General features: G+C 38.0%; 1 protein-coding gene across 3 annotated transcripts; it reads left to right on the top strand.

Annotated features, from left to right (window-relative positions):
* Positions 1 to 678: 678 nt before the first annotated feature.
* On the top strand, positions 679 to 23308 carry LOC131088833 (aromatase). Of its 3 annotated transcripts, none has more exons than XM_058033175.1 (10): positions 679 to 848; positions 7493 to 7652; positions 8618 to 8768; positions 11039 to 11193; positions 11824 to 12000; positions 12675 to 12789; positions 14638 to 14752; positions 15353 to 15515; positions 16690 to 16931; positions 19859 to 23308. In XM_058033175.1, the coding sequence occupies exons 2-10, from the start codon at positions 7508 to 7510 to the stop codon at positions 20123 to 20125; spliced, it is 1530 nt and encodes a 509-aa protein (XP_057889158.1). In that variant the 5' UTR covers positions 679 to 848; positions 7493 to 7507; the 3' UTR covers positions 20126 to 23308. The 3 variants fall into 3 exon arrangements, with proteins under 3 accessions (XP_057889158.1, XP_057889157.1, XP_057889159.1); XM_058033174.1 differs by having other exon boundaries at positions 7490 to 7652; XM_058033176.1 differs by having other exon boundaries at positions 7485 to 7652.
* Positions 23309 to 27827: the final 4519 nt, after the last annotated feature.

The following is a 27827-nucleotide window of genomic DNA, read 5'->3' as shown; positions in this document are numbered from 1 at the left end:
AAGCAGTAACAGACACAAGCACTTTATTCATGCTTCTGTGTTAGTCTCCTCTATTAACATCATCAACACCTATTCCTATAGATCTTTGGACATTACTTTAATGTTTCCTGTAATCACATAATGCACTTCTTCAAGACAATTGGCAGCTTGTTTGAGTTGCCCTAAACTACAGCAAAAAGGAGAAGAACCACAAAGCAGAGAAACCAGCCTTAGTTTGTACAGTCATTCTGGGAGTTATCAAACCAGCTGGGAACAGAGAGCAAACAGCAAATACCAAAGTATGTGTACAGCAGTCAGTCCTCTGCAATGGCAGTGAAGGATTGTGTCCTACAGAATGTCTTTGACAACTCCATACATTCTTATTTTAGAATAAAACATTTGGACTTCCTTGCTGTTGGAAATCAAAAATACCTTTAGATACACACGACAAAGAGTTCACATAATTTCTGCTAGTTGTATCTCCAGTTAAACAACAAATCTGTTTCCTTGTTCAGAGCCACTAAACACAAACTATAAACTTTGTTTAATTCTCTGTTTTACTCTCCAGTCACAATTCTAATCAGCACCAAGCATGTGTATCTCTGTCAGTGGCTGTTTTGCAGCAGATACATTGAGCTGTAGAGGTAAAATTACAAAATTTTCTTTTCAAAGCTACAGCCCCTGATCTATTACAATAAACAAACTTCCATCTCCAAGCAACTGATCTCTTAGCAACAAGAAGCACCTGCATAAAAGATGCTACAGGGAGTGATCACCAGACAACCTATCCAGACCTGTGAGAGGAGCACATCAGGAGCCAGGACAGCGCTCTCCTCCAGCAGAAACCCGCAACTGACACGAAGACACAGGTACCTTTTCAATTCATATTCTGGCGTTTTTCTTCAAACTGCATGGGTAGGACGTTAAATAAATGGGATTTATTTTTGTTTTGAGTGGGAAGTATGCCTTCTGGAGCTGCTTTGATCTGCTACTGTAATTATCTTTGTGTAAATTATATGCTGTCACTACCTAAACAGAGGGGTTTTTTAGCGGAAAATATGCAGGTCTTTGGCCAAATTCTTGGTAGTAAAACAGCAGCAATATGCTATATATTTGTCAAGTGTTCCATGAAGTTTCTTTTCTAAAAAACAGCACAGTGTTCTTGCAGAATAGTTATCCTAAGAAAGCGTATTCACTTCATGAATACACTTCCAAGCTGTTTACATTACATCAGAAAATATTAAATAATTTCAGTTTTTTATAGATGTGGACCCCATAGATTAAGAACCAAACCTTTTCAGTGTTTCTGTGGTGTCTGATTTAATACTTTTGACTCTCAAGTGGATTTTTTTCATGTGTACCATGACAAAGTTCTGGGGGAATACACAGCATGGGACAGACACTGCCAGCTGCTGCTGCACAGCAATGCAGAATTAGTTGGGAAGTTGTGAATTTTGGACAAACTGACATTTCCAAGCATCACTGTCACAGCATGGAAAAATGGATTGTAAGTGAGGTTTAAAAAGCGAGATTAAAATAAAGTGAGGATAAAATTCTCAGGCAGAACAAGTCTTGAACTGACCCTGGGGATGTTTTTATTCAACCAAAGCTTGGTATATCTCAACTGGTGCTTGCTGTGGAAAGGTGCTGGCTTTCTTCTAGCTGTTATATCTCAGTTCATAATATCTGATCAATAAAGTCATTTGCAAAAATAATGGTTTGAGAATTGTCAAGCATTCTTTCTCAGTCTTTTTTTTTTTTTTTTCAAACACACAGATAAACTTTCCTTCAGGACTAATTTACATACTTTTATAGAATATATGATACTTATAGCCAGAGGAAAAAGTCAAAAACTTAATTAATATTTCTTCGAGAGTCGTCCCTTCTGTGTCAACTCACTTTTTGCTTAAATTGATTGAGATATTTGCCAGCAGTAAAAGTACAACAGCAGTAACATGACTATGGTAGAGAGAGCTGGGTTTTGTTTGAGAAATTAGAAACAAAACTCCTACCCTGTAGTACCAGAAACCAACAGCAGCTATCTACAGAAAACCCTCTCAAACAGTTCTGTTTTGCCACAGCCACAATAAAGAGTCTGACCAAAAGCACTTTAGAGAGATTTCATTTGCCATCCACAACTCATTTTCTGATTGGTTTTGAGTTGATTAGAGCCTGTGGTGGTGTAATGAAACTTTGAGGCTGGGATGAAGTAAATGCCAGCCCTGCCCCTCGTGCAGAGGTTTGCACATCCCCAGCTGGTTTTGGTGCCCTGCAAGCACTGGCACCCCTGCTCTGCTCAGGAGATGGTTTGTGTCACAGGAAACCCTGGTACCATCCCATGTGGGCGATGCTTTTCATGGACATTGTGGTGCCTCATAAGCAACAAGATCTTTTCACAAAAGGGCTAAAACTGACAAGTTATTTTTCCAAATCACACCTCAACCAGCATAAAAAGGCATAAAAAAAGGTACACTGCTCTCACAACAGAACTCCATTAATATTCAAATGGAGTCCTACATTTATAGAAGATATTTGTAATGTATTTGTTTCTGGAAAAGTGTTTAGTGACCAGCTAATTTCCAGTCACATGCCAGTATTGGGTGGTGCTAAGAAAACTGACCAAACTGACTCCAGACAGTAGGAATGTCAACATTTACAACTGTAATTTTAAGTTTGCAATTCCAAACTTCTCTGCACATTGGAACTCACTGTAGACCTTGAGTAGAAAGGGTGACAAGAAATTGAGTTGTGTGGATAAAGTTGTGGCACCAGCAGCCCTGTAGCACTGCAGCAGCATTTTAACAAGTGCTATCAAAGGCAGCTGACAGAACTTAATCTCAGAGAAGCAGGTTCTAGGGACAGATCCTATTCAGCTGTGAAACAAGGTAACCCTGTCATAACAACACTCACCAAAATTAAAAAATAGAATTCAATATAATAGCAGAGGCATCAAATGTAACAATCTTTCTTATCACACAGTACAGATGTTTTTCAACACCACAAAATCATGGCTGTGTTCTGCCTTTCTCTTTCCCTTGCCCTCTGACACAGCTTTAGGCTCCTACCTCCTCATTTACTTGTCAAGAGCCCCTTTAGATTGCCAGGATGGTCATTACTAAATTCCCACCTGCAAGCTTTGCTGAAAGCTGTCATCTCTTCCTTCTCCCTTCCTCCTCCTCCTCTAACCTAAACAACAGATGAAGTTGTAAGTGCTATTTAGATTAGATTTCATAGTAATCAAGTGGTGCAGGATTAATCTACCAGGCTGTAATAATCATTCAACACTGCTAGAATACATTTCCATAGTAATTAGATGGGATAGACCTCTACAGCTACACAAATTCCAGCCCACTGACTTAAACTCTAGGAATGACTGAAAAAGGGGTTTATTCCCTCCTTTTCACATTTTACTGTATTTATCTTCCTTTTGAGATGCAGAGGATTGAGTTAAAAGTAGAAAGTATTCCTAAAGAAGGCAGAGTGCTGCAGAAGCAGAGTAATGAAAACACCCAAATTTAAAATGCTAGATCTGCACGTTGGGACTGCAAACCCACCTGTAATGGGAGATGGCTGACAGATGCAAAGGATCAGGTGACTAAAACACAGTGAAAAATTATAATGTGACAAAAATAATTAAGTAATAAAACAAATGAAAAGTCATTATGAAAAAAGTACTGTGTACCAAAGACAAAAAAATGTCACAAGAGGAGTGCAATATAAGATAACCAATAAATTGTGGTGGAAAAACCCTCAGTGACACCCACATTGCATTCTGAGAGAATTGGAGAGTTAGAAGAGACCACAGAATGCAGGGTGGCACTAAATAAATGTGCAGCCTGATGCTTACAGGTCAATTTACCTCTCACAAGGAATGGTGAGCACTCCCAAGTTCAGAAGAGTCTCCTGACCTGCTCTCAGCTTTAAATCCCACAGCCTTTCAAGGAAACAATACAATCCCTCTCTCAAGGATGTGACATATGCTGTACACCTGGTGATAAATATCCTCTTCAACTTAATTAAAACCTACTATTTTATTTTTCAGAGGTACTGTGTTCCTTCAGTCTATATCAACATTGGCCAAAATTGTGGTACAATGGGAGCAGATCTGTAAAACAAAATAGGGTTTGTATGAAATAAGTCTATTTATTTTCCTAAACTGTTTAAACCTAGAAAAGTTGCTTCAGATGCTGCTAATACAAGTTACTATTACTTGGGAATTTATAACAAGTAGCAGATTTTTTCTCTCCTGATAGACAAAGCACTCCAAAGGAAGCAACTCCAGGACTCAAGAGTGGCTCTTCAAGAGTTATGAGGCATTTTTATGAACTCTTTTTCAAAATCAATAAAGATTTTCAGCTCCAATTCTATAATATGATTTTATGAATTTGCTCCTTTACTTGCAGAGTCATTAAGCATAAAGCTGTAATCAGAATAAGAGGTGTCAATACAGGTGTCCTTCAGATGCATGAGCTTTTCTCCTTATTGTGGACCTTGACATCATTCCTCACATTACCTTTAGCAAGAAAACGTTTGACAGAAGCTAGAACCTTCTCCTGGTGCCTTGTAGCCAATCTCAAAAATGAGTAAACTCAAAGGCCCTCTGCTGGCAGCTGCTTTCCCAGGCGCTGAGATCTGTCACTGCTGCCAGGCCAGACAGCCTGGGCACATCCGTCTATTCTCTCCCAAAAACCCTTTCCTACAATGAGTCTCTTTTCCCCCACTGGATTTTAAAAGTTTTGCCCCATAAATAAAAATCGGAACCAACAAACCCCTCTGATCTGAGCCACCTCAACCAACTGCAAGGAAAGGAAAAATTACTTACAGCAAAAAAGCCAAAATGAGCAAGACTAGAGAAGCCTTCCTTCACGCGCAGTGGGCACTCTAACTCAGTTCCATTCCTAAATTTTTCAGTCTGCTCAGTGACTACTCACTGTCCAAATGGGTTTGAGTTTTTATGAGGAGAGATTTCACTCGTGGGCAGCTCTTAAAAGATGCAATGCATAAAAAGTGGGATTAGCAGTTGTGTGGAAATATCTTTAAGGTGAATTTTTCATGGCCCAGCTGGCTTTTGCAATGAAAAAAAAAATAGGTTAAAAATGCAAGCCCTGAAAGTGTGTTTAATTAATATTCATTGAATTTAAGCAAAGAACCCTTCAATACAGGAAATATCAACTGCTTAAGGGCTTGAGAAGCCCCTTTGATTAAAGGCTGTTTAAGATCAGGTCAAGAGTGTATAAAATATTCAAACCTAATACTTTGCCTTTAGTACATTTATCTACATGACAGAACAATCCAGGATGTTAAAATTATAAATGTAACAGCAAGGTGTTGGACATAGAAAAAGAAAAAATTCTTTTACTAAAAACTGTAAAATCATGAAGCTGGGGCAATCAAGAATCTAAAACCCAGTCCATTGTTATCTGTATATTTTGAAAAAACAGAAACCTGTCTGCATTCCACTGTCAAAACAGTGATAAGCTTTAGCTGTGAGTGTTTAAGAGCTGAACAAGATCAAAACTCGTTTTTAGGAGATAGAAGGGGGAGACTCATACTTGCAAAGTACACACAGTGTACTTTGAAGGCACATATCAGGGCCTTCAACTCCACCAGGGCTCACCCTGCAGATATAATATTCACTGTTCACACATCCACATTGGGAGGCATGAAATTGGTTTATTTCACAGCACCCAAACGCATAACCAGCTCCATGCTCGTCTGCACAGGGAATGTGAGGCAGTGAAACTACTGAGCACACACCAGAATGTCTTGGAAATGAAAAGAAACCCAGAAAACACAATGTACACCAGAGCCTATCTATGGCAATGGAGTAAAAACATGAAGTTTATGCAGATCCAGGGAGAAAGCAACATCAAATGGAACTGTACACCCCAAGTGTGGTTTTCTCCCTCTGTAATGCTGTAAAGTCATTTTAGTGAAAGGGACAGAAGCTGATAAAACATTCACATATACACAGGTATGCTTTTGTTGTGGTAAGGAATAGCACTCATAATAAATACCATGACATGATGGAAATGCTTGTGAATACAAAGCTGTTTCTCACAACTCACAGGGCAGTGGAACATCTGGAGGTGTCCAGGGTGGGACCTGTCCCTGGGCACCCTCAAAAGGGCTGGGCTGCTCCCCATTGCAGCAGCAGGGATGGTTCTGGAAGGTCACCTGGCACTTTGGTCATTTTGGATCATAAAAACCCCAGAAGCCTGGACACAAAACACACAAAAGGGAGCATTGCATGCACCTGCAAGGTTTCAAACCACTGCTTGCTCCCTTTCCCCATATTCCCTTCCTACACTCCATATATTTCCTCCTTGGACCCTACACACCAGGATTCTCCCTATCTAGAAAGCATCTATCCCATTCTTGGCTTAGTTTAACATAATTATAGCACTGATGGTCACTACAAAGCAAGCTCCCATTTTTTAAGCCAAAGTATAGAACAAGCAAGAAAGCACTTGCTGAAAGTAAACTGTATCTAAAACCTTCTGCTAAGTAAATATATCCTTCAACTTTGAATTACTGTTGAAGGAAGAAACAAAACAAATCTCTTCTTAGTTATCACCAGAGCAGAATTAAGATGTTTTTTTAATAAAATATTGCGCATGTTCAAGCAGTACCTTCCTGTGGTTAAACGAATTCTTACTCACATTCCTCCTCACACATTCCTTCCCAGGTAACCCAGCTTCTTATATTTTACTATTTAATTCAAAAACATGCAAAAAAACCTTTGAGTTAATCCTTCTATTCTTTTTATGCATGAGACCTGTTGGTTGTCCTTGGGTTTTCTTTCTTGTGCTGAGTGGTGGTTACAGCCTGAGTAAAAATATGGCAACAGATAATCTATGACACTGTTTGTTACGGCATATATTATATTTTTCAAAGTATTTAACAGAAAAACCATAAAGAAATGCTTTACATTATATTTCATTATGTTACACTGGAAGGTTGGCAGTAAAAAGTCTCAGACAAAAACTGTGGTTCTGGGGTACTTCATCTGAATCATTGAAAACTACCATAGTTATTCTAGAAATTCAGGATCTCTGGCACTACAGGCATGCAGGAAGGGAACAGCTAAATAAGACAGACAAAAGCTGGCAAGTGAACTCATTCAATGCTTGCACACGTGCTGAAAGTTTAATTTCTTGTGTTTTGGTTAGAGATGTGCAAGGAGTAAACCTCAGTGCTGGCCAGCAAAGCCGATATCAGAGATAAAAGGTCTGACAGCCAAAATATCCAAAACTATGCCTCAACATCAAGGTCAGAAAACCTTTGTTATTCCCAAGCAAAAAAATGTGTCTGCTTCATGTCTCTTCTGACTTGTGATGAGGCTTGTCCCAGCAATCACTCCAGGCAGTCCCCCTGGTTATAAAGCCACATCCAGAGCGGATTTGCTCATTTGTGGGGACTGCAAAGGGGCTGAGAGGCACCAAGCAGAGCTGAACACCTCTGACAGCCTCTGCCTCTCTCCCTTCCTCCCTCTCTCTCTGGAGCAAAGCAGAACCTCTTTGAAGAGATGGTCCTGGAGACCCTGAACCCAATGCACTTCAACATCACCAGCCTGGTACCAGACACGATGCCCGTGGCCACCGTGCCCATACTCATCCTCATGTGCTTTCTCTTCCTCATATGGAATCATGAAGAGACTTCATCAGTACCAGGTAAGTCAGCTTTAGCCCTTCTGCCACATTAAAGTTTTCAGAGTAATTTTTGTTTGTTCCTGAAATTTAAGTGCCAAATTAATGCTGAATAATTATGGTATGACAACAAAATTTGTTATGAATCAGTTTAAGAAATACATATTCTTAAAATTTCCTGGTAAAGGAAATCAGGCATATTCTAAGTTCAGAACTTCCATAATAATTGTGGCTTGGCCATATGACATTTCGTCTTCAGCTTTATTTTGTGTATGCTAGAAAGCTAAAATACTATTTTACAACTCAGGATTTTCAACTATTTCATTCTATTTTACAACTCTCATTTTCATGCGCATTATAAACTACTTTTTGCATGTTTTAAAGTTTAAGCCTCTAAATTATCTTTACTCTAGACAGTTATGTAAGAAGGTTTTAAGATTTTAGTAGTTTATCAATGTTTCTCTATCTTTAGCACTGAAAACCCTCTAGAACAGAACAACATTGAATTTCCTTTCCCTTCTGGAATTTCTGGGGGCCTGTTTAGACATTAGTGGCTCAGCTTATTTTCCACCAGATGCAACACCCTGCTGCATGGAGGAGAGCGGTGCACAGCCTCTCACAGGTGTTGGACAGGAATAACCCTAAACCAGTGACTCCTGGAAGAAACTCTGGGAAAAGATTCTTGCCTAAAAGAGAATTTCTTCTTCCTAGGATGGAGCCCTCGCCCCTCCAAAAGCAAGCAGCAGCTGGAAGCTGTCCAAAGCAGCAAAGCATGTCATTTGTTGTAGGTGCCACTGAAAGCACTACAGGCCTCTCAGACAGTGAGATCTCAGCAGCACAGCTGCAGCTCCTGAGACAGTTTCAGAGCAGGAGAGTTGGTGTGAGCTGCCCAGCACAGGCTGTGACTGCCGTGTGTCAAACCTCCTTTCCAAAGGTGTTTTCTTGTCTGTGAGCACTGTGAGACCGACCCTCTCTCCCCTGTTCCTTAGGGCCAGGATACTGCATGGGAATTGGCCCCCTCATCTCTCATGGCAGATTTCTCTGGATGGGAGTAGGGAATGCCTGCAACTACTACAACAAGACATACGGAGAATTTGTGAGGGTTTGGATCGGCGGTGAAGAAACATTTATAATTAGCAAGTAAATCCTTATTTTCTATACTTAATAACTTGAAAAGCTTTATGTCCTTACAACATCTTCGCTACTTTATTCTAAAGCAGAATTGAAGTTATTATTTTCAAAAATTGTCCTAACAAAAGCCTATTACTTTCTGCTATTCACAGACCTTTTTCTTGTGTCTGCTTAAAGACTCTGATGTTGAAGTTTTGGTGAATTCTCCTAATATTTTTTTGTGGATAGGAAAGTACTGTGGCTAAATCCTAGAAATAATTTACCATCTATTTTACTATCCATTTATTATAGAGATAACTTTCAGTTTAGGGATCTAGGCTTACTGCAATGTGTTATTAAGTCAAATTTTCATTTTCTGTGTTTTTAAATTTCTCCTTAAAGTGGAAGTAAATGCTTGAAGGTTATGGCTCCAATTCAGTGATTTAACTAAGCAAATACAGCATTATAGTATTAGGAATAATTCCACTCCAATTAATGGGATTATTCATAGGTTTCAATTATGCACAGTATTAAACATAATGCTAAACTTCAGCCTATCATTTTATTAGCTCCACTAGTTTCTTAAATTGGATTATTACAAGTCATGCCATGAAAAAGAAAAAAAAAAGCAGTAAAAGGTTTACCACGTGTAATTGACAAAGAATCAGAACCTTTTAAGTAACAGTGTCAATCAATTAATACCTTCATTAAGTAAAAGCCTTTGAAAGAAGAGCAGCATAGAGACTAATCACAGAATTTGCCACATGGTGCAAGTCAGCTTCATCTCTATTTAAACCTCAGTAGAAAGAAGTTATCATGACAAGAAAACTGTTCACGTTCCTATCCTACAAAGGTGTTACAAATATCAACTAAAGCAGTAAAATGTTCTGATAATGCTCTGAAAGCTTTGAAATTCTGACCAACTCTTATAGCTGTCTTTGTGCTACCAATTAATCAGAAACAAACCAGGAGTGCTGCTAAACAACGTCAGATTTACAGTCTATACATTGTTTCTTTTCAGGCATTTCTGGCTTTAAATCATTGGCTATACCTAGAAAACGAACATTTAACTTTTTTTAAAGTAATAATATAGAATAAAATTTTCAGTGGATCCTAAATTCACTGCAAAACTAAACATAACCTGGCTTCTGCACAAGAAAATCAATGTCATCTCTTTTCACCAATGTCATCTGAACTTTTAGCATCAAATCTAATACTGAGGTGCTAATGCTCAGAGAGAAGGACTTGCAGTTTTGCTTACAATAGCTGATGTCTTTTGGAGGACTTCATTAAACAGTTTCAAAAGGAAAACCTCCTTATGCAAGGTCACTTGACAAAAGCCTGCCTTGAGACATTATGATGTGTCTCCTGCACAGAGACATGTGGGACAGGAGGAAGCAAAACTGAAAACCAAGGATATTTGCAGTCAATAGCAAAAGCCACATTTATATTATCTGACTGAAAAAATAAACTAAACCCGTGTTAGTAGTCTCGGGTTTGGCCCATAGACTATACTACACAGTAAAGAAAGAAGCATATTGTTTCATTTCAAATCTTTGATCTGATTTTCTTTCTTTTGGTTGGATTTCCTTTGATCAGTGTTTCATCACATGCGCATTTCTGAAATGCTGGCTCCCTCTAAAGGAAATTATATCCTAAAGCAAGAATGCTGTCTGTCAGCACCACCAAATTAATCTTGGTGGTGGTAAATACAATTATGCATATCATGGATTTCCCTTATGCATCTCTTTAAGAATATTTATTATTTACTGCACACATACCATTGTACTATGATAATGCATACTCAAGTGATACATGTGTTTTTATGCTTTCAATATGTGTCTGAGAATGATCAAAGAACTACAAAAGAGTACATAGCATTAACTATACAACAGTAAAGCTGTAATTTAGTACACATCAAATATTTCACCTTATCCTCTGAAATATCTGACACTGGGCTCTACCTAAGTGTATCATATATATCTGCACATTTCTATGTAAACACACTATTCAGTTTTAAATCCTTTAAAAATTCCTTCATCAACTATTTGCATTTTAATTGAAAAATAGTTTAAATCTGAGCAGAACAGCTTATTGCTTTAATATAAATTCTGAAAGCATTGATCAGATTTTTAATTATGTAAAAGGAACAACATTTTGTGCTAAGCATTGTGATTGCTGCTAAATTAAGAATGCAAGTCAGCACTTGGGAGCAACTGTAAAATGTCAGCATACAAATGCTGTATTTAGTCCATGAAACAGTTCTTTTATTTGGGGCTTTTTCCTCCTTCCCTCCCCAGATCCTCCAGCGTGTTCCATGTAATGAAGCACTGGCATTACGTGTCTCGGTTTGGGAGCAAGCTTGGATTGCAGTGCATTGGCATGTATGAGAATGGGATCATATTTAACAACAACCCAGCTCACTGGAAAGAAATTCGACCCTTTTTCACCAAAGGTAACCAGCGTGCACAGACACCCTGCATCCCTGTGACACACACAGAGCCAGCCCTCCCTGAAACGTTGCTGAAATGTTTGTCTGAAATCCATTGTGGAGACCCTAGGGGGCATTCCCTGCTCTAGGAGACACGAGAAGCTTCCCTCAAAAAGCTGCTAGACCCCACTGGCTCCTTCCCCTGTTCCTATGTCCCTGAGCCCCTCCTTCCCATTTCCCTGATTGTTCCTCCACTCTGTACTGCCCCAGACCAGGGCCAGGCCCCAGGCCCCTATGAGAGTAAGGGAGACCCTCTGTGTGTAGGGGTCAGGACTTGAACATCTCACCCTGCGGTCGAGTTAAACACGTGTGGATATTATGCAAAGATTCTTTTTGCTTCCTTACCCTGTACCATACTAGCAAAGACCCTTTTTATTTCCTTACCCTGGACTATACCAGCAGCTATTCAGGCTGATACAGTCCATCCCTGGATTTTCCTTTCAAAGAACGATAAACCACTGAAGCTCCAGAATGGTTTCGCACCAGCCACTGACACAATTTGCCATTTCATCAACACTGCTATCACCACTTGAGGCATCACAAAGAAGGTACAAAAACTAACAAACCTTTTGTGTTTTTGCACAAATGTCCCAGCTCTGTCTGGCCCCGGGCTGGTGCGGATGATCGCGATCTGCGTGGAGTCAACCATCGAGCACCTGGAGCAGCTGCAGGAGGAAACCACGGAGCTGGGCAACATCAACGTGCTCAACCTCATGAGGAGGATCATGCTTGACACTTCCAACAAGCTCTTCCTTGGGGTTCCTCTGGATGGTACTGACAGATTCAGTTCTGGGCCTTAGGATGGGTCTGAAATGCGTATCCAAGGAAAATTCATTGACACCGCTCAGCTGTTTTGTCTCAACATAACAGAGCAAGACCAGACCCTTGTATCACCATATCAATAATTAATTTAATTGATTTAGTATCATGGTAGTTATAAAAAAGTTTTACGTGACCAAAAATATGCATTAGCTTTTCACCCACCTTAATGAATTGTGCCATTTAAAGAGATGTTTATGCACCAATTTCGTACAATTCCAATATTAAATTATATTCATGCAAAAATCAAATCTTTCTACCAAACTAAATGATTGCTCTGAAAAGTTCACCTAAAAAATTATGTTTTCTGTTTCTTCAGCCTATAACAGAAATAATATTATCAGGATGTCTAAATTGCCCATTTCAGTGTTCTCCAATAGCTCTGCTTCTGCTCTTCTACGGGAGACTCTTTGGTCTGGCTGACACAGCTCTGTGCCCTTGCAGCAAGTTACCAAGAGTTTCTGCAAAGATCTAGACCTTTCTTACACTGTGCTTCAAATGTTACCTACCAGTTGCTTATCAGATTCCCAGGAACTTAGTGGAGTAGGGAACCCAACCTTATTATTAATTTTCTGAAAGATTTACCTTACTTGACTAATGACCTTTTTTCTAACATTTCTTTTCAGAAAATGCCATTGTGCTTAAGATACAAAACTACTTTGATGCCTGGCAAGCCCTTTTATTAAAGCCTGACATATTTTTTAAGATTTCTTGGCTGTGCAAGAAGTACAAAGACGCAGTGTGAGTATCAACCGCTCTACAGAGCGATTGCATAAGAGTCTTTCTTTTTATGAAGAAGCATTTCCCTCAATGGGAAATCAAGGGAAATGAATCAGATCTTTCCTCTGCCTTTTAGACACTAAATTGGGACACTTGCAAAGGTGGCTGCTGAGGTCCCCTGTTTGCAGAGCCAAGACAGAACCAGGTTTGTCACTGATGGTACAAGTAGCTGAATTCTGGGACCAGTTTAAAGCTTTGTCTATCCAGTTCCAATTTATTCACCAAAATATCAGTTCATGCACACTCAAATGTGAAACTAAGCTTTGTTTCAGACAAGGAAAAGCCGTTGTATGGATGAACTGATTATTTGCTGTCCAGTTGAGGACAATCAGAGCAGGTTGTAGCTCATCCAAACAAGGAAACCCATCTGTATTCAGGGTACAGACCCCAAAGAGTTAAACCTTGAACAATTTCTGGTTATTGTATTTCTCAACATGCATTTTTGAGCCAAACACTCATTTATGAGTTAAAACTTGGTGCTCAGTGTGATAATCCGTTTCAAGGTTTAGGGGTTTTTCCCTAAGTAAGGAACAAATACATTTCGCCATTTTCCTCATTGCAAGAACACAAAATTACTCTTCCAGTTTTGTGATCTTCTTTTCTGTCTTCTGCCAAAAGAGAGCTGGCTTTAAAAAGAGCTGGCAGTCACTTTTTTTCATTTGGGATTTGTTTTCCATCTAGTAAGTGAAATTGCTCCTTAAGAAGGATATGCAATAAATTGCTTTGATAGTGCTACATAACAAAGGCTTTAAGGAGATCAGGTTCACCCAAACTAATTGACATTTCTTAAGCACTGGACACAAGATTCACCTTCTCTAATATTTGCTTGCTAGTTTTATTATGGCATTGATTACTGCTTTATCCTGTGATGCTGATAATAAACTATTATAGGCCAGTTATTACCAGAAAGCCTCTGCAAGCAAATATTGATATTTCAAAAGCAGTCTCATAAAAAAAGAACTTATTAATAATTTTTTATTGCAAAGAAAAAAAAAAAGAAAAGATTTCTGGATTTAAGACAATGCAAAGAACCACCACAGGATATGAAGACTTGTAATATTCTTCTGATAAACTTTTCAAAAAGGACTACTAATTATTTCTAATACATAAAATATTTATAAATACTGAGATCTTTATGGTAATTGAAATTCTAAATATATTTACCCCACAAACACACATTATCTAAGTAAACAGTAACAAACCCACATTTGAAAAACCTGAAGATTCCGTTCAAAACCTTTTCAGAATACTTTTTTTAAACAATTACTTTCAAATCTATAGTTAATTGAAAATTCCCCCAAAATTTATAACAACCTTTGAACTTTACTTTTTCCACCACTGGAACACAAATTGTTGACACAGTTTTACTATTCAAATATGAAAAGTTTAAATAAACTCTACTCCAATATACAATTTTTCTAATACTTGTCTAAAAATACCATCCCTTATGTTCTCTAAATTCATTTTACTTACTGATAAAACACAAGGAAAGAAAATAATTCTTTGGAAATGGTAATAAATCTTTAAAACCTTTATTCATTAATAGTGTATATAGACACTGTTCTCTCCTTTTCAGTCTATTCTATAAAAAGAGATTAAGATTCATTCCAGACTATCAAGTAATTATTTAAGAATAATAAGAAAACACACATTGCCTAAGTATTACTACTTTTGCAGAGAACCATACAACTATTCTTAGGAATACTTAATTTCTGCCATCCTTAGGTGCTTTTCTTGCTATATCTCTGTATTTCTAGTCATACTCTGGTGCAGATATTTATAAATATGTTGCATTTCATCTCTTTTCAGCAAGGATCTTAAAGGAGCAATGGAAACTTTAATAGAACAGAAGCGACAAAAGCTTTCCACTGTGGAAAAGTTGGATGAACACATGGATTTTGCATCCCAGTTGATTTTTGCACAGGTATTGGGAATTTACTCAAAATATGGCAAGTTTTGGGTTTTCTGACATTCCCCTGAACATAGGCCTTGCAATTTAATCTTCACGTGCCTCTCCAAAAGTCACATCATCATAAAGGGATGCTGAGTGGGTGCTGGGGAGTCCCTGAGAGTGACTCAAACAGGAATACTTGTATTTCAGGATCAGGTGCTTGTCATACTTATTTTATGGCTTAAACAACATCCCTAAAACTCTTGCATCTATCCCTGAGTGTCCTTCAGCCTTTTTTTAATCCCGATGTATTATTTAATATATTGCCTTTTGTTTGCAAAGGTTTCAAATGTTATATCACTCCTACCTTGTGTAATCTCTGACAGCTCACAAAGTCATTGAGTAAATGCAACAAACTAAAAAGAATTTGAGCCAAGAACACACATTTCTGCTTTCCTGCAAGACACCCATCAGAACATGAGCTTTCTGTCATTCTCTGAAAGACAAAAAATAAATGCTATTTAGTGTAAGATAGACTGACCAGAAATTGTGCAGTCTGTAAACCTTTGTTGGCATCAGAGGTCAGCAATCAATATTTTCTCCAAAATTTCCAATTTTTTTTTTTTTTTTCAGAACAGAGGGGATCTGACTGCTGAGAATGTGAACCAGTGTGTGCTGGAGATGATGATTGCTGCTCCTGACACTCTGTCTGTGACTCTCTTCTTTATGCTAATCCTGATTGCAGAGCACCCCACAGTGGAAGAGGAGATGATGAGAGAAATTGAAACTGTTGTGGGTAAGCAGGAACTGCAAAGTCAGTCATGTGGGAATATAATTTTGCTTCAGCAGAGATCTAATTTAATTTATGTAAACCTGGAAATTTTAGGCATTTTCTCCCAACATAAGTGTTTGCTGTAAAACATATGAACTACTATTGTATGTAAAAATTTATATTAAAGAACAAATGAAAAAATGTGAGAAATTTATAAAATAAAATAGGAATCATCAGAATTGATAATATATTAGCAATAATATGGTCTATTCTCTCCTCAGCAACCACAGAGTAATATCAGCATTCACCTCAAGTTTAATTGAAATTATTTTCCTGTTACCCCGAAATAGCAAAAGGGGACACTTGTTTCAAATAATTCTAATCACCAGTATTTCTCTGTGCTAAAATAGAGAACTTCTCTAAGTTTCATTATAACTCTAGGAGGAAAAGACTAGACAAAATTAAAATTATATTCTGCTGTCATCCATTTTGATCTCAAATTGGCCTCCTCTAAGTACTAATTACTAACTATTCAAAACACAATCAAGATATTCCAAATTTGTATTCTTCCCCTTCTCTAGCCTTCATTCAAAATCTGACACTGAACCAATATAGAAACTAATTTCATCCACTCTTATTTAAGTCTTACTTCTGGTCTGTTAAACACCAGAAAATGTATCACAAGACTTTTACTCTTTTTCTAAGGTACTTTTAATAATCCTCATTGCACTGTCCTCATGAGAGTACTCACTCACTCATTTTCCCTGCTTCTTTCTGAAGCCTTGCCCTGTAAGGTACGGCTTCACCACATCGTGGAAATTTAACATCCCTACAGAATTAGCTCCAGACTATCCCCAGGGTCTGTTTGCTGTCAGCTCCTGGAAGATTTATTTGTTGTTCCTTGTTGCTCTCTCATGCAAAACCCAGAGAAAGACCCCCAGAGTTTTGTTGGTGACAAGAACAAAGAGGGAGAAGACGAGAAGATTGTTAATTAATAAACTAGGATTTATGCTAATGAACAATATACCAGATTTCCTCAATAAGTAAGGCCACACAAAACTCCTTAGAAGCTGCCGGATTCTTCCTACTTCAGAACCAAATAATTTTCTCAAAATGTTCTGATATTTGTACAATGAAGTTATGAAGTTATTAAATTCCTAACCAACTACTCTCTTCACCATCTGCTCTATTCCACAAGGCGACAGAGACATCCAAAGTGATGACATGCCAAACTTAAAAACTGTAGAGAATTTTATTTATGAGAGCATGAGATACCAGCCAGTGGTGGACCTGATCATGAGGAAAGCACTGCAGGACGACGTCATTGATGGCTACCCCGTGAAGAAGGGCACCAACATCATCCTCAACATCGGCCGCATGCACAAACTCGAATTCTTCCCAAAGCCAAATGAGTTCTCTCTTGAAAATTTTGAGAAAAATGTAAGTTTTCCATCTCGTTGCTTACAGAAATTTGGATATTATTTATTGCTGATGTCTCTTCCTCTTTCTTTGCTCAATAACTTTGTGGCCATAAGACTGTTTTCCCTTTGTCTAAGTGCCCAGTTGCTGATTACAACCTGCTGGTTACTGTTGTTATTACTATTAGAGCTGGGCAGATATTTTCTTGTCAAGCTGTCTTTTAAATAAAAAATAATCATAATACAGAAAACAGTTTTTCCAGACATAATAGTTTTGATTTAAAAAATCTGATTAAATTTGTCAGACACACACACAGTTGCCATTATATCCCCTGGCACTGGGCAAAATAAAGAGGCTTTATGGGGCTAGAGCCATGCCAGCAGCCCACAGAGCTGCTCCTCTGGGGAGGTGGAGCAGGGCAGTAACTTCTGAGAGACTGGGGATCCAGTGCCCATGTTATTCTTTTTTTTCTCTTTAAATTAACAATATTTTATAGATCATAATGAAAATGTTAAGTTCTAACTAACTTAATACTGCAGATGTTGAGTAATTAAGTTCCCGTTCAGCTCTGAATTTCAAATCAAGTTATGTTCTAACTACCAGAAGAACTATAATCAAAAGCAATATGTGAATATTTTTTCTTCTTGTAATCCCCCACTGGTTTAAATCATCCTTCAGATTATTTACTCAGACCTCTGCTCTGCTGATTACTGATTAAACAATTGGTTTTGTGAAGCTGTATTTGTTCAGCAATAATAACCTGGAGAGATTAAAACTGCCCTGTGTTAGCAGCTGCACACATGAACACTGACAGCAACAACTTCAGCTTTAAAAAAGAACAGATTACTTTGATACACCAAAAATGGACTCACCATTAAAACACCTGAAGCAACAACTAAGAAAGAAAAAAAAAGTGTTCAAGCCAGAAAATAACTTTAAGTTTTACCTATTTCTTACCAAAAGCTAAGCACATCAAATATAACACACACAAAATGAGCATTAATCCACCTGGTTCATATTTCTCAACTGCTGAGCAAATCCTGCAAACTGCATTAAAAACAACAACTCAAAAAAAGTTTTTGCAGAAAATTCAAGTAGAGTAAGTGATGAAGTTTTATCAAAATTACAATTCCCTGTGAATAGACTCCATTTTGCCACCCATTATTTACATTCCAAGTATTTCTATCAAAAATTGATATCTTGCTTAATTTACGAGGACATTTTGCTACTAAAAATATTTCCCCTTGACCAAATATTTAACCACACATTTTCTATCTGACTTGATGCATTCTGTTCGCCACATAATTATTCTGGCAGGCACAATTTCCCTCCAGTTCTCTAAGTGAATGGCAATCCACAGCATTATTTATGATAAGATGCCATTGTTAGAATCTAAACATTTTTCCATTTTCACAGGCTGTGCATTTGCCATTGTGCTGCACTGCCAGCTGCTGTACTTCCTCTGTGTTATAAACACTTGTATTTATCTATAATTTTTCCAAAAGCATGGCTCAGTTTATTTAAAAAAAAAATTAAACTGAACACTTTTGTCAGTCTGAAAGTAAGAAAAAACAGTACACTTTTTCCAGATGATTTGATATAAATAAATGGTTTCTACTCTGTTCTGATTTCCTATTTAACAAGAATATAGTTAATACCTCACTGTTTTAAAAAGAAGTTACACAGATGAAGAAAAATAATTTCTTTATAACCAGACTTTCTTTTTAACTGATCTATTCAACGGCAATAAAGGTAGCAGAAACTAGCTGTTGACTCTTCAGGAATCCTGGGAATCCTGCAATTCCTATTTCAGCTGCCAGGGCAGAAGACAATAGTTTGGCGTTATCTCTCTATTAAATATGAAAAATTTTAACATTTAATTTCATGACAAATTAGTTCTCAGAAATATTAGCTTTATAATTAGAAATGGAGTAGGTGTATGGCTCAGTGATTATCATTAGACAAGGCATCAGCCTGTATTTCAGATATTTATAAGCTTTATAATGAACATTTTCTGAAGAACTTTTTAATGAAGTTTAATGCATTTGAAGAGCAGAGGCTTCACTCCATTTCACAGCTTGTGGTGAAATCCCTGTAGTTCCCAGGACAAACAGACAAACACATGAGCACAATTCAATTGTTTAACTGTACAATCCCTGCTACCTCTGAATTTCCAAGGGCTGATCCACACTTCTGTCAGTGCCTGCAGGTGGGCCTGGGATTTCCAGTGTGAAATGAGGAATTGCTCTTAAAAGTTTATTTCCACAAGTTTTTCAGAGTATATCTGTGGGAATCCTTAAAATTAGAGGGTTTTGGGACAGCTGCAAAAGGCAGGCCTCAGAGACAGCAGAACTCTGATTAGAGTTAAGCAGTAGCCGTAAGATTGGTCAGCAGAAAAATTATGTAAGTAGAAAAGGACAAATAGAACAATGGTCTGTGTATTAACACTGGTCTAGAATAACTCCCTAAGCTGCAGAAAAGTGTATCTAGTGAGATATTAGGAAGTTCTAAGCTTAATAATGGAGCTCTGTGCATTGTGTCTTAAGGCTTACAAGCAGGAATTTTATTTGAAATAAGCAAGCTTTGTTTTAACCGAAGGAACGTGTGCCTATAGTGGTTGGATGGAACTACTGTCAATGTGCTTTTGCTTTGTGTGATTGGTCAAAAAACTTCTAAAGTCAGTTGTAACATTAAGTTCTTGGTCTGCTGCCTGGGATGTGAGCTGCTGGCATCTTCCCATTGTCATAACCATGCAATGAGACTGATGCTGGAAAATACAACAGCTCAAGGCACGTTCCCAGCAGTCCCGTCCCATTTGTGATTTGTACATAGGCCTGGCAACAATATTGACAGGCAATAATATCTACTGCCAGTTTCCATCATTGCTTTCACTACTTTTAAGGAGAAAAACCTGTCTCTGAGCTTGCTCCTCCCGTTGCTCCCCGCAGGTCCCCTCCCGCTATTTCCAGCCCTTTGGGTTCGGCCCCCGGAGCTGCGTGGGGAAGTTCATTGCCATGGTCATGATGAAGGCAATCCTGGTGACTCTCCTGAGGCGCTGCAGAGTGCAGACAGTGAAAGGAAGAGGCCTGAACAACATCCAGAAAAACAATGACTTATCCATGCACCCCATAGAGAGGCAGCCTCTGCTGGAGATGGTTTTCACACCCAGAAGAAACGCAGACGAGAGTCAGGGTGATAGCATGGATCAGCACTAAAGTTACAGGATTTTCTCATCCTCTAAGAAATAGTCATCATTCCTAGTTAAATACAGAAAGTAAAATGTTTTGTTGCCCCTAAATGACTTCAGGTGACACCTTGTTCTGCCTGTGCAGCAGAACCAAAGGCCAGAATTGCAAAGACTGAAAGTACAGAATAATTTTGTTGTAGATGAAGCCATGCTATACAATTCCTGATTACATTTTAAAACCATAGAGTTTAGACAAAGTTACGCCTTCCCTTTCAAACACTGCCAGTTCAGAGGTTTGAGGGTCAACAAACCAACATCCCTGATGTGTGCTTAATTCCCTTTCCCCCACCTCCCTGAAGCTGGACCTAGCAATATTTGACCACAGCAAAAACGCTATCTGTTTCCAAAATAGCTGAATGAATAATATTAGTTCATTTCAAGACTAGGAAACAATTTAAAGTATTCAAGACGTCTATAAGTTGTAAAGAAATGTTTGAACAAGTCACTCAAACATTTTTCTTTACCATGTTTTGCCGTCCTGTTGAACAGATACCAAAGATTTACAGTGTCACACAGATTTTACCAATAGCAGTAACTTGCAGAGTACTAGGTAATAATGGTAGTTGAGATAACAGTTCTATGCTTTTAAAACCCAGTATCCTGCTGCAGGGGATCTGTAAATATCTTAGTTAAAGCTAGGTGAGAATGAGGTGATGAGCACCAAACTTCATCACCAGCCCACATGGGTGGGGTGACTTTCAGCCCCGCCTCCTCATTTGATTGATTATAGAAATTTCCCACCTCCCCTCATCTTGAGTGAAGGTGGTCAAATTCCCTCTAAGGTGTGCCAAATCCCTTTTTGACCTGGTTTTAGTTGCTCATTTCCACTTCAGAGAGTAAGATTGGGAGTTGTTGCTGATGTCCCCACACCGGAGCAGGAGACAGTGTCCCTCCCTAATGATCCAAACAACTCCTGGTGCTCCTTCTGTAGGAGCTCTGGGCTGTGTCCTGCTCTCTCTCTTGCTCCATGCCCACTGATGTTTAGAGGTTCTGAGCTTATAAACACTCTCACAAGAGGCAAATTTCACTGGGGAAGTGCCCAGAGTTTGGTAGTGACAAAGGAGAGAAGTTCTGAACTAACAAGCAGATTTCTAGGAAATGTTCTTCAAGGCATTTTGCATACACAGGTTTTTATTTTAACTATAAACCAGGCTGGGGTTTATACTTAATCCCTAACAGGAAAAACTATTCAACCTTTCTGTTCAGAATTGACCCATCTTGAAATTTGTACAGTCTGGACATTGATATCTTTAGTAGCCTAATGAGGAGCTGCCAGCTTGGTAAAGAAGAAAAAGATCTTCCTGGCCAAATGACAACATTCCTTGACAGAAACTTTCCATTTTCATTAAGCTTGAGTTTTCATACTGTGTAACACAAAGAAAGGGATTTTCCAGACAAAGTGCCTTGATAAAGACAACCAACCAATGTACAGTGGGCTTTATATTAACCTTTTCCTTACAAGTCATTTAAACTATAATAGAAGGCAAGGGAAAAAAAAGGGAAAAAAGAGAAAAATGTGTCTTCACTTTGAAAATATAAATAAAATTCATTAATTAATCTATTTCTTCCGACCACTGATCTCAGGCACAAGTCCAGAAGAGAAGGATCTATCCAGTAGCACAGAAAAACTGCAGAGACCCAGCAAATAACCATGTGCCCCACCCAAAGGTAATGAATTAAACTGGGAATGGTGGCAAAGAAGAGGAGCTGCCCATTTAGGGTAATTCTCAAAACAATATACAAATTTTGTACAGTAATTTAAAAAAATCAAACTTGAAAGCATTTATTGAAGAATTTATTGCAGCTAGGTTACTTTTAAAACTTTGTCCATAACCTTTGCATTAAACCAAAAATTACAACAGCAAGGTGCAATCCTGTACCCACCTGTATATGCAGACAAAACTGGGCAGTCTAAGACAAAAATAAACAGAATTTAATGGTAAGACTCAATGATCTTTTCTAAAGTAAAAGGTTCTCTGTTTCCTAGGACTTCTATTTTTTAGGTCATGAAGTGCCACAGTGGTATAAATCTGTGTAATATCTAATGTGACCTCTGTTTCTACATTCTTTGTACCCTTTAAACTAGGAAATTGATAAAGCAGTTGGGAGAAGAACAAACAAACACAACCATGTTTAAAACCTTTTTACTCTATCTGCATCATAAAACACTTCAGGGTACTTCAGTGAGCATGTATTTCTTATTTGCATTAGAACTTTGAAAAGAAATCCACTGAAGGCTGTTTTTCTTGAGAATAAACTACTATTTTATACATAGGATACATATCTTTGCTTATTTCACACACAAAACCAATTTTGTAGTGATAATGTACTGTCTGATTTTCCCACCTCACAATTATAGGCCTCCTCCAAGTAAAATTTTTTACACGCATGAAGTTAATAAATTATCATTCAAATTTTGAAGTAATTTTATGAAATCAAATAGATGGGAAATGCATGCTGCTCTGATTTCTTGAATGTATTCTATATTGTTGAATTTGTAGGCAGGAACTTCAGAAAAATTATTACCATAATTATTTTTTGGTCCAAATAAAGAAGTATAATTTTTTACTTTTTCTCAGCAAGACAGAGTTATTTCCCATTGTGTCTGATATGTTTTGAATGGAGCATTCCTGGTCCTGTGGTTTCTACAGGATTTACTTTGGTCCCCATTTGGACAGCAGAGCTGTGATTAATCTGAGCTCAGCTCATCTGAGTGCTGCTCGCCCTGGCTCTGCTGGGGCTGCTCCTCAGTGCTCTGTTTGCACGGATGTTTGTTTGGATATTTGCACTGCCAGCTCCACTCCCCATCCCACAGTCTCACCCTGCTCGAGAGCTGCAGCTGGGGCAGCAGAGTTTCAGAATTTGCCGAGTGGGTACGAACAGGTTCAACCTTTCACTGTACAGAACAGAGCTCTGGTTTTAAACAGTGCTTGACCACCAGGTACTGCACAAATTCCAGTGGCTTTTTAAACCACACCAAGCCCACAGTCATGACTTGACTGCTCCATTAATGTTCAATGCATTGCACACAACAAACTCAAATGTGTTTTATACTTCACTGTTATCATGGGCTGCTCACAGCACATGGATGTGAATGTTGTCAGCAAATAAAATAAACATCAAATAAAAGTTGTATGCAAAAGAGTTTAAAGTCATGTCTCATCATGCTTTCCCAATCTGAGAATCACAAGATTTTTTTAAAAATGCATGAGTATGTCTGCATGAATTAACAGATCAATGTGTTAGATAGAAGGATGAACTCCACAATGTTCTAAAATCAAAATTCCCACTGATTTTAGATACTATATTATTGCCAAGGTATTTTTCATGATAGCAAGAAAGCATAGTTAAAATAATTTAAATTGATACAACACTAATCCTAGGAATGCACTTTATCAAAGCTTTAAAAGAAGGGAGAAGAGGTAGGTTTTGGTGGTTCTTAAGGTAACAGATATTTGTTAATATAACCAAAAAAATTGGCTTAATGATGCAAATAAAGGACTCAGCTGTCGGTGAGAAAAGTATCTAAAGCAATTAAAAAATATAACACATAAAATAATTAAACTGACTATACAGTTGAAAGTAAAAAATTTAATCTGCTCATAAAAAGACAGCATGACAAATTCAATTTGTATCCAATGCCTAATTTTTTTCACTCAAATTAAAAGCTTAAAGAATTATAAACATCTGGCTGAGTGACAGGGAACTGGAAGGTAGTAAGTGGCATACTAAAAAACAAAATTTAAAAGACCACAAAACTCTAACATAGCTGCAAATAGGTTTTTCAGTGACCTGATATTGAAAATATTTACCTTAGAATTTCATAAGCTGTATAAGTAATTTTTAAACAATAATAAACTTTCATTTTATCAATTTTCATTTTATAAATTGTTCATTTTCTGTACAATACAATCCAATGTTATAGCCTCAGTTAATATCCTATTAAATTCAATTCTAACCTCAAAAGAAAATTCCACTTGACGGTTTTCAGTAGAAAGGAATGCAGTTCTGTTTGACGGAGGAAAATAGTACAGAATTTAAGACAAATCTGTTTGAAGTAAATTCTTTTGCAATTTAAAACTGGAATTTGCACCTGACATCTTTTTAATCAGGATTTAAGAGGTTAAGAGTGTTAGGTGATGTTGCGTTGAATCCTACCTACTGTTATTGTAAGCCTTAAAACTGATGATATCTATTTATGAAAGTGCCGTGTTTGCATGCTGTGATAATTGTGATTATCACAATTGTGATAATTGTGCCTTTTTCCAGCGCAGGCCTTTAATTTCACAGTGTGGGCAAGCGGAGGATCCCGCACCCCTGTTCTCCCGCAGCACTCATTCCCTCAGAGGAATCCCTGCACCAAAGGAGCCCCAGCGCTGCCCCAGATGCGCTGCTCCTCCTGCAGCATTTGCTGCCCCTCTCTCGGCGCAGGTAACCCTGCCCAGGCACCGGGGGCTCTGCAGGATCCTCGGCAGGGCCAGCAGATGGCGAATTCCCCCTGCCACAAGCCCTGCTGAAAGCCCAGACACTCCTGCTCTCACTCAGGGAGACGTGGAGACATTCAAAGCGTGGAGACAGAGAGAAAACCCAGCCCAGGGACAGAATTTATTGGCAAGAAATCAATCATCCTGCTTATTTAATATTCCATTTATTCATTATTCCAATTAGCGCTGGCGTAGAACATTTTCCAGTATCACCTTTTGCTAAAAGAATTCTCCCAGTCTACTCGAATCTTTATGCATCGTTCGGCATCAGGATCAGCAGAACCTAACTTGGTAGGGCTCAAAATGATTTCTGAGAAGCTGTAGGGCTTTGCTAGTACTTTAAGTATAATTCAACAATTAATTTGATGTACTGATACCAACACATTCTCTCAATATGATATCTTAATACAATATTTTCCCTGTGGCTGGCTTAATTTAATGTAGTGCCTCTATGGCATTATTCCACGGTAGAACAGCAATCACTAAGGAAATACTCTGGTCTTTGAAGTTAGATTTTCATGAGTAATGCAGGGCCCAACACTTCGTGGAGCATCACCACACTTCTGCAGAAGGTACTAACTTATCAGAATTGAGCAGGTCTTCATAACAACTCTTTATTCTTTAATTAATTGCTGGCCAAAATCAAGTCACATTCAAAATAGGGCATATTTGGCACAACGTGCCAAACTCTATTAAACAACCTGATTAGAGCTGAAATACCTCCCACTGGATTTCAATCATTTAATTCCTCTTTAATTTCAGAAGGGTTGATTAGCATTTCACTCACTGCCTTATAAACTTACCCTTACCTTGTAATGATATGTAGATGGAATTGAATTTCATTCTCCATTTAACAATCATTGAAATATTCTTGGCAAGTAATTATAGATCAAAATAACTACAATCAGAAACTGCACCTTCTAACACCTATATGCATTTGTATTTATATTCATCCTTTTTTAATTCCAACAAATATTGGAAGATCTTTTTCAGTGTTAAACAATAGTTCAAGAGAGACATGAGTAGAGTATAAATCAGTATTATTATAATATTAAGTATGGTGCTAACTGCATTAAGAAAATTGCCACTTACTGCCATTTCAGAAAGCACATAATTAAATTTTGCAAAAGAACTTGGTCCAGCTACTGAATGAATTCTAAAGCAGCTGCAAATGGATCTCTTTCTGTTTGAAATGTTTTCAAATGGAATATCACCAGCTCAGATGTATAAATACAAATGAAAGTGTATGCATGGTCTTCCTTCTAATGTTAAGGACAATGCAAGGAAGATAAATTCATTCTGCAGAAGTGTTATCAATCCATTGTATTACTTCACCTAATGAACCCAAAGCATGTTATGAGAATCAATTAAATCTTTGCAATGAGGCTGATTTGATAAACTCCTGCCTCAAGGAAAGGTTACAGTAAAAAACAATGTACTTGTGTAGCTCTGGACCTAATTACTCGTGGGCCCCTTCACTCAGACAAGGTTTGGTCAAAACCCCAAGGCATCAGGACAAAAATCCATTTTTAATGTCTTTGCTTAGGTGTCAGGATATATGTGAGCCTGCATCTATGAGGATGGTGTGGCTAAACAAGATTGCACACACAGTAAACATTTGCCTGTGTAAACCATGCCATTAACACTCTAACCAAAGGCTGTGGAGCAGGAACTGCCCCTGACAATACTTTGGCTCCAGCCTCCAGTAAAACTCAGGGACAGCAGAAAGCTTCAGACTAAAGGGAAATGGGAAGGTGATCCAGCTCCTACTGTAAATGTGGCTCCAGAGAACCTGCAGGTGAGGATGGTGGCATCAGCATCAGGAGGAACAGCTTGTCAGAACTGGGGACACAATGTCCTGTTGTGACACCCCACCCTGGAAGGAAGAGGCTTGACCTTAATAATACATTTGTATCATTTTATTACATAATTGAGATGCAAGAACACTTCCAGAAGGCTCTATACATCTTGTTAAAACATGCCAGTTGTGATTTATTATTGCTTCCTTATCATTATTAACTTTGTTAATAATGATAGGTTAGCAGTAAATTATTGTGTGTTTCCCTTTGCTGAAGGTAAATATCCCACTTGAAATAACACGTGCAAGAACCTCAAACTTTGGTTGGCTGTTTTTTCAACAGTTACTTAAAATTATATCAAGAAACGATAGCTCCCCATTTTCAGTTCCTGCTACTCACTACAGCTGTTTGTCAACAGCAGCATGTCACCTGGCAAATGCAGAAGTCCATTGAAATTGTCTTAATTTAGTCTCTTATCACTACATGGCTCTGGAAATGCCATGGAAACTGACACAACTCCACAAAGGATAAATTGTTTTGGAGAACTGCATCCTCGAGGGTTAAATGTTTTCATGCAGCACTCTGGTACAAAATACTGACACAAGCTGGTGAGGTTCGTGATTAACACAAACATGTGAGAAAGTTTTTGCAGATGACACAGAAAAGTTGTACTCCCTAGTGAGCATTTACCCTACTGGGCTCTCTGGAAAGAGAGAGCTCAAAAAGCCCTGTGGAAGAACTCAATCTTCAGATGGCCAAGGCCAAAAAAAAAGAGTCCAAATACATGTATTTGTATTACCAAAAAAAACAAACCCCAAACTCACCACTATACCAACCAACAACCCAGCATACTTCCCTGAAATAAGGGCAAGGATGCAGTATGTAGTCTTGACATGCAGGAATAGTGTCCAAATTTATAAACTATTAAGAACTCAGTTTTGCCTTGTCCTTTAAATTTGTCAAGTTATGGATCATAAATTTTTGAGCAGATTCAATAACAGACCTACTTAATTTTCAAAATGCTTTCAAAATTTTCTGTTTAAGCCTGCTAACATGTATCTGCTTCCGCATTGATTTTTTATAATTAAATTTTTAAGTTCCCAAATCTCCTCTGAAAATTGAAGGAGTTCTCCACAGAACAGAGAGCAGGAGCAGAACATGATTAGAGCAATAGGAGATTAAACCAATACAAAACATCATTCATGTTTGGCTTCTGAAGAAGCTGATAATTTAGAAGTGTTTCAGTGACACCAAAATACCACTGACTGGACTTGGATCAGAGTAAAAACCCTAAATGAATATTACTGGAATAGAGCCTTTACAAATCCAGTGAGTATTTATATATTGGTCCCCAGTCTGAAAATCTAAAAAGTAAACTGAAGTGTGA

This window comes from Melospiza georgiana, chromosome 13, assembly GCF_028018845.1.
Source record: "Melospiza georgiana isolate bMelGeo1 chromosome 13, bMelGeo1.pri, whole genome shotgun sequence".
Taxonomy (NCBI): domain Eukaryota; kingdom Metazoa; phylum Chordata; class Aves; order Passeriformes; family Passerellidae; genus Melospiza; species Melospiza georgiana.
This window is presented reverse-complemented; position numbering and strand designations above follow the sequence as displayed.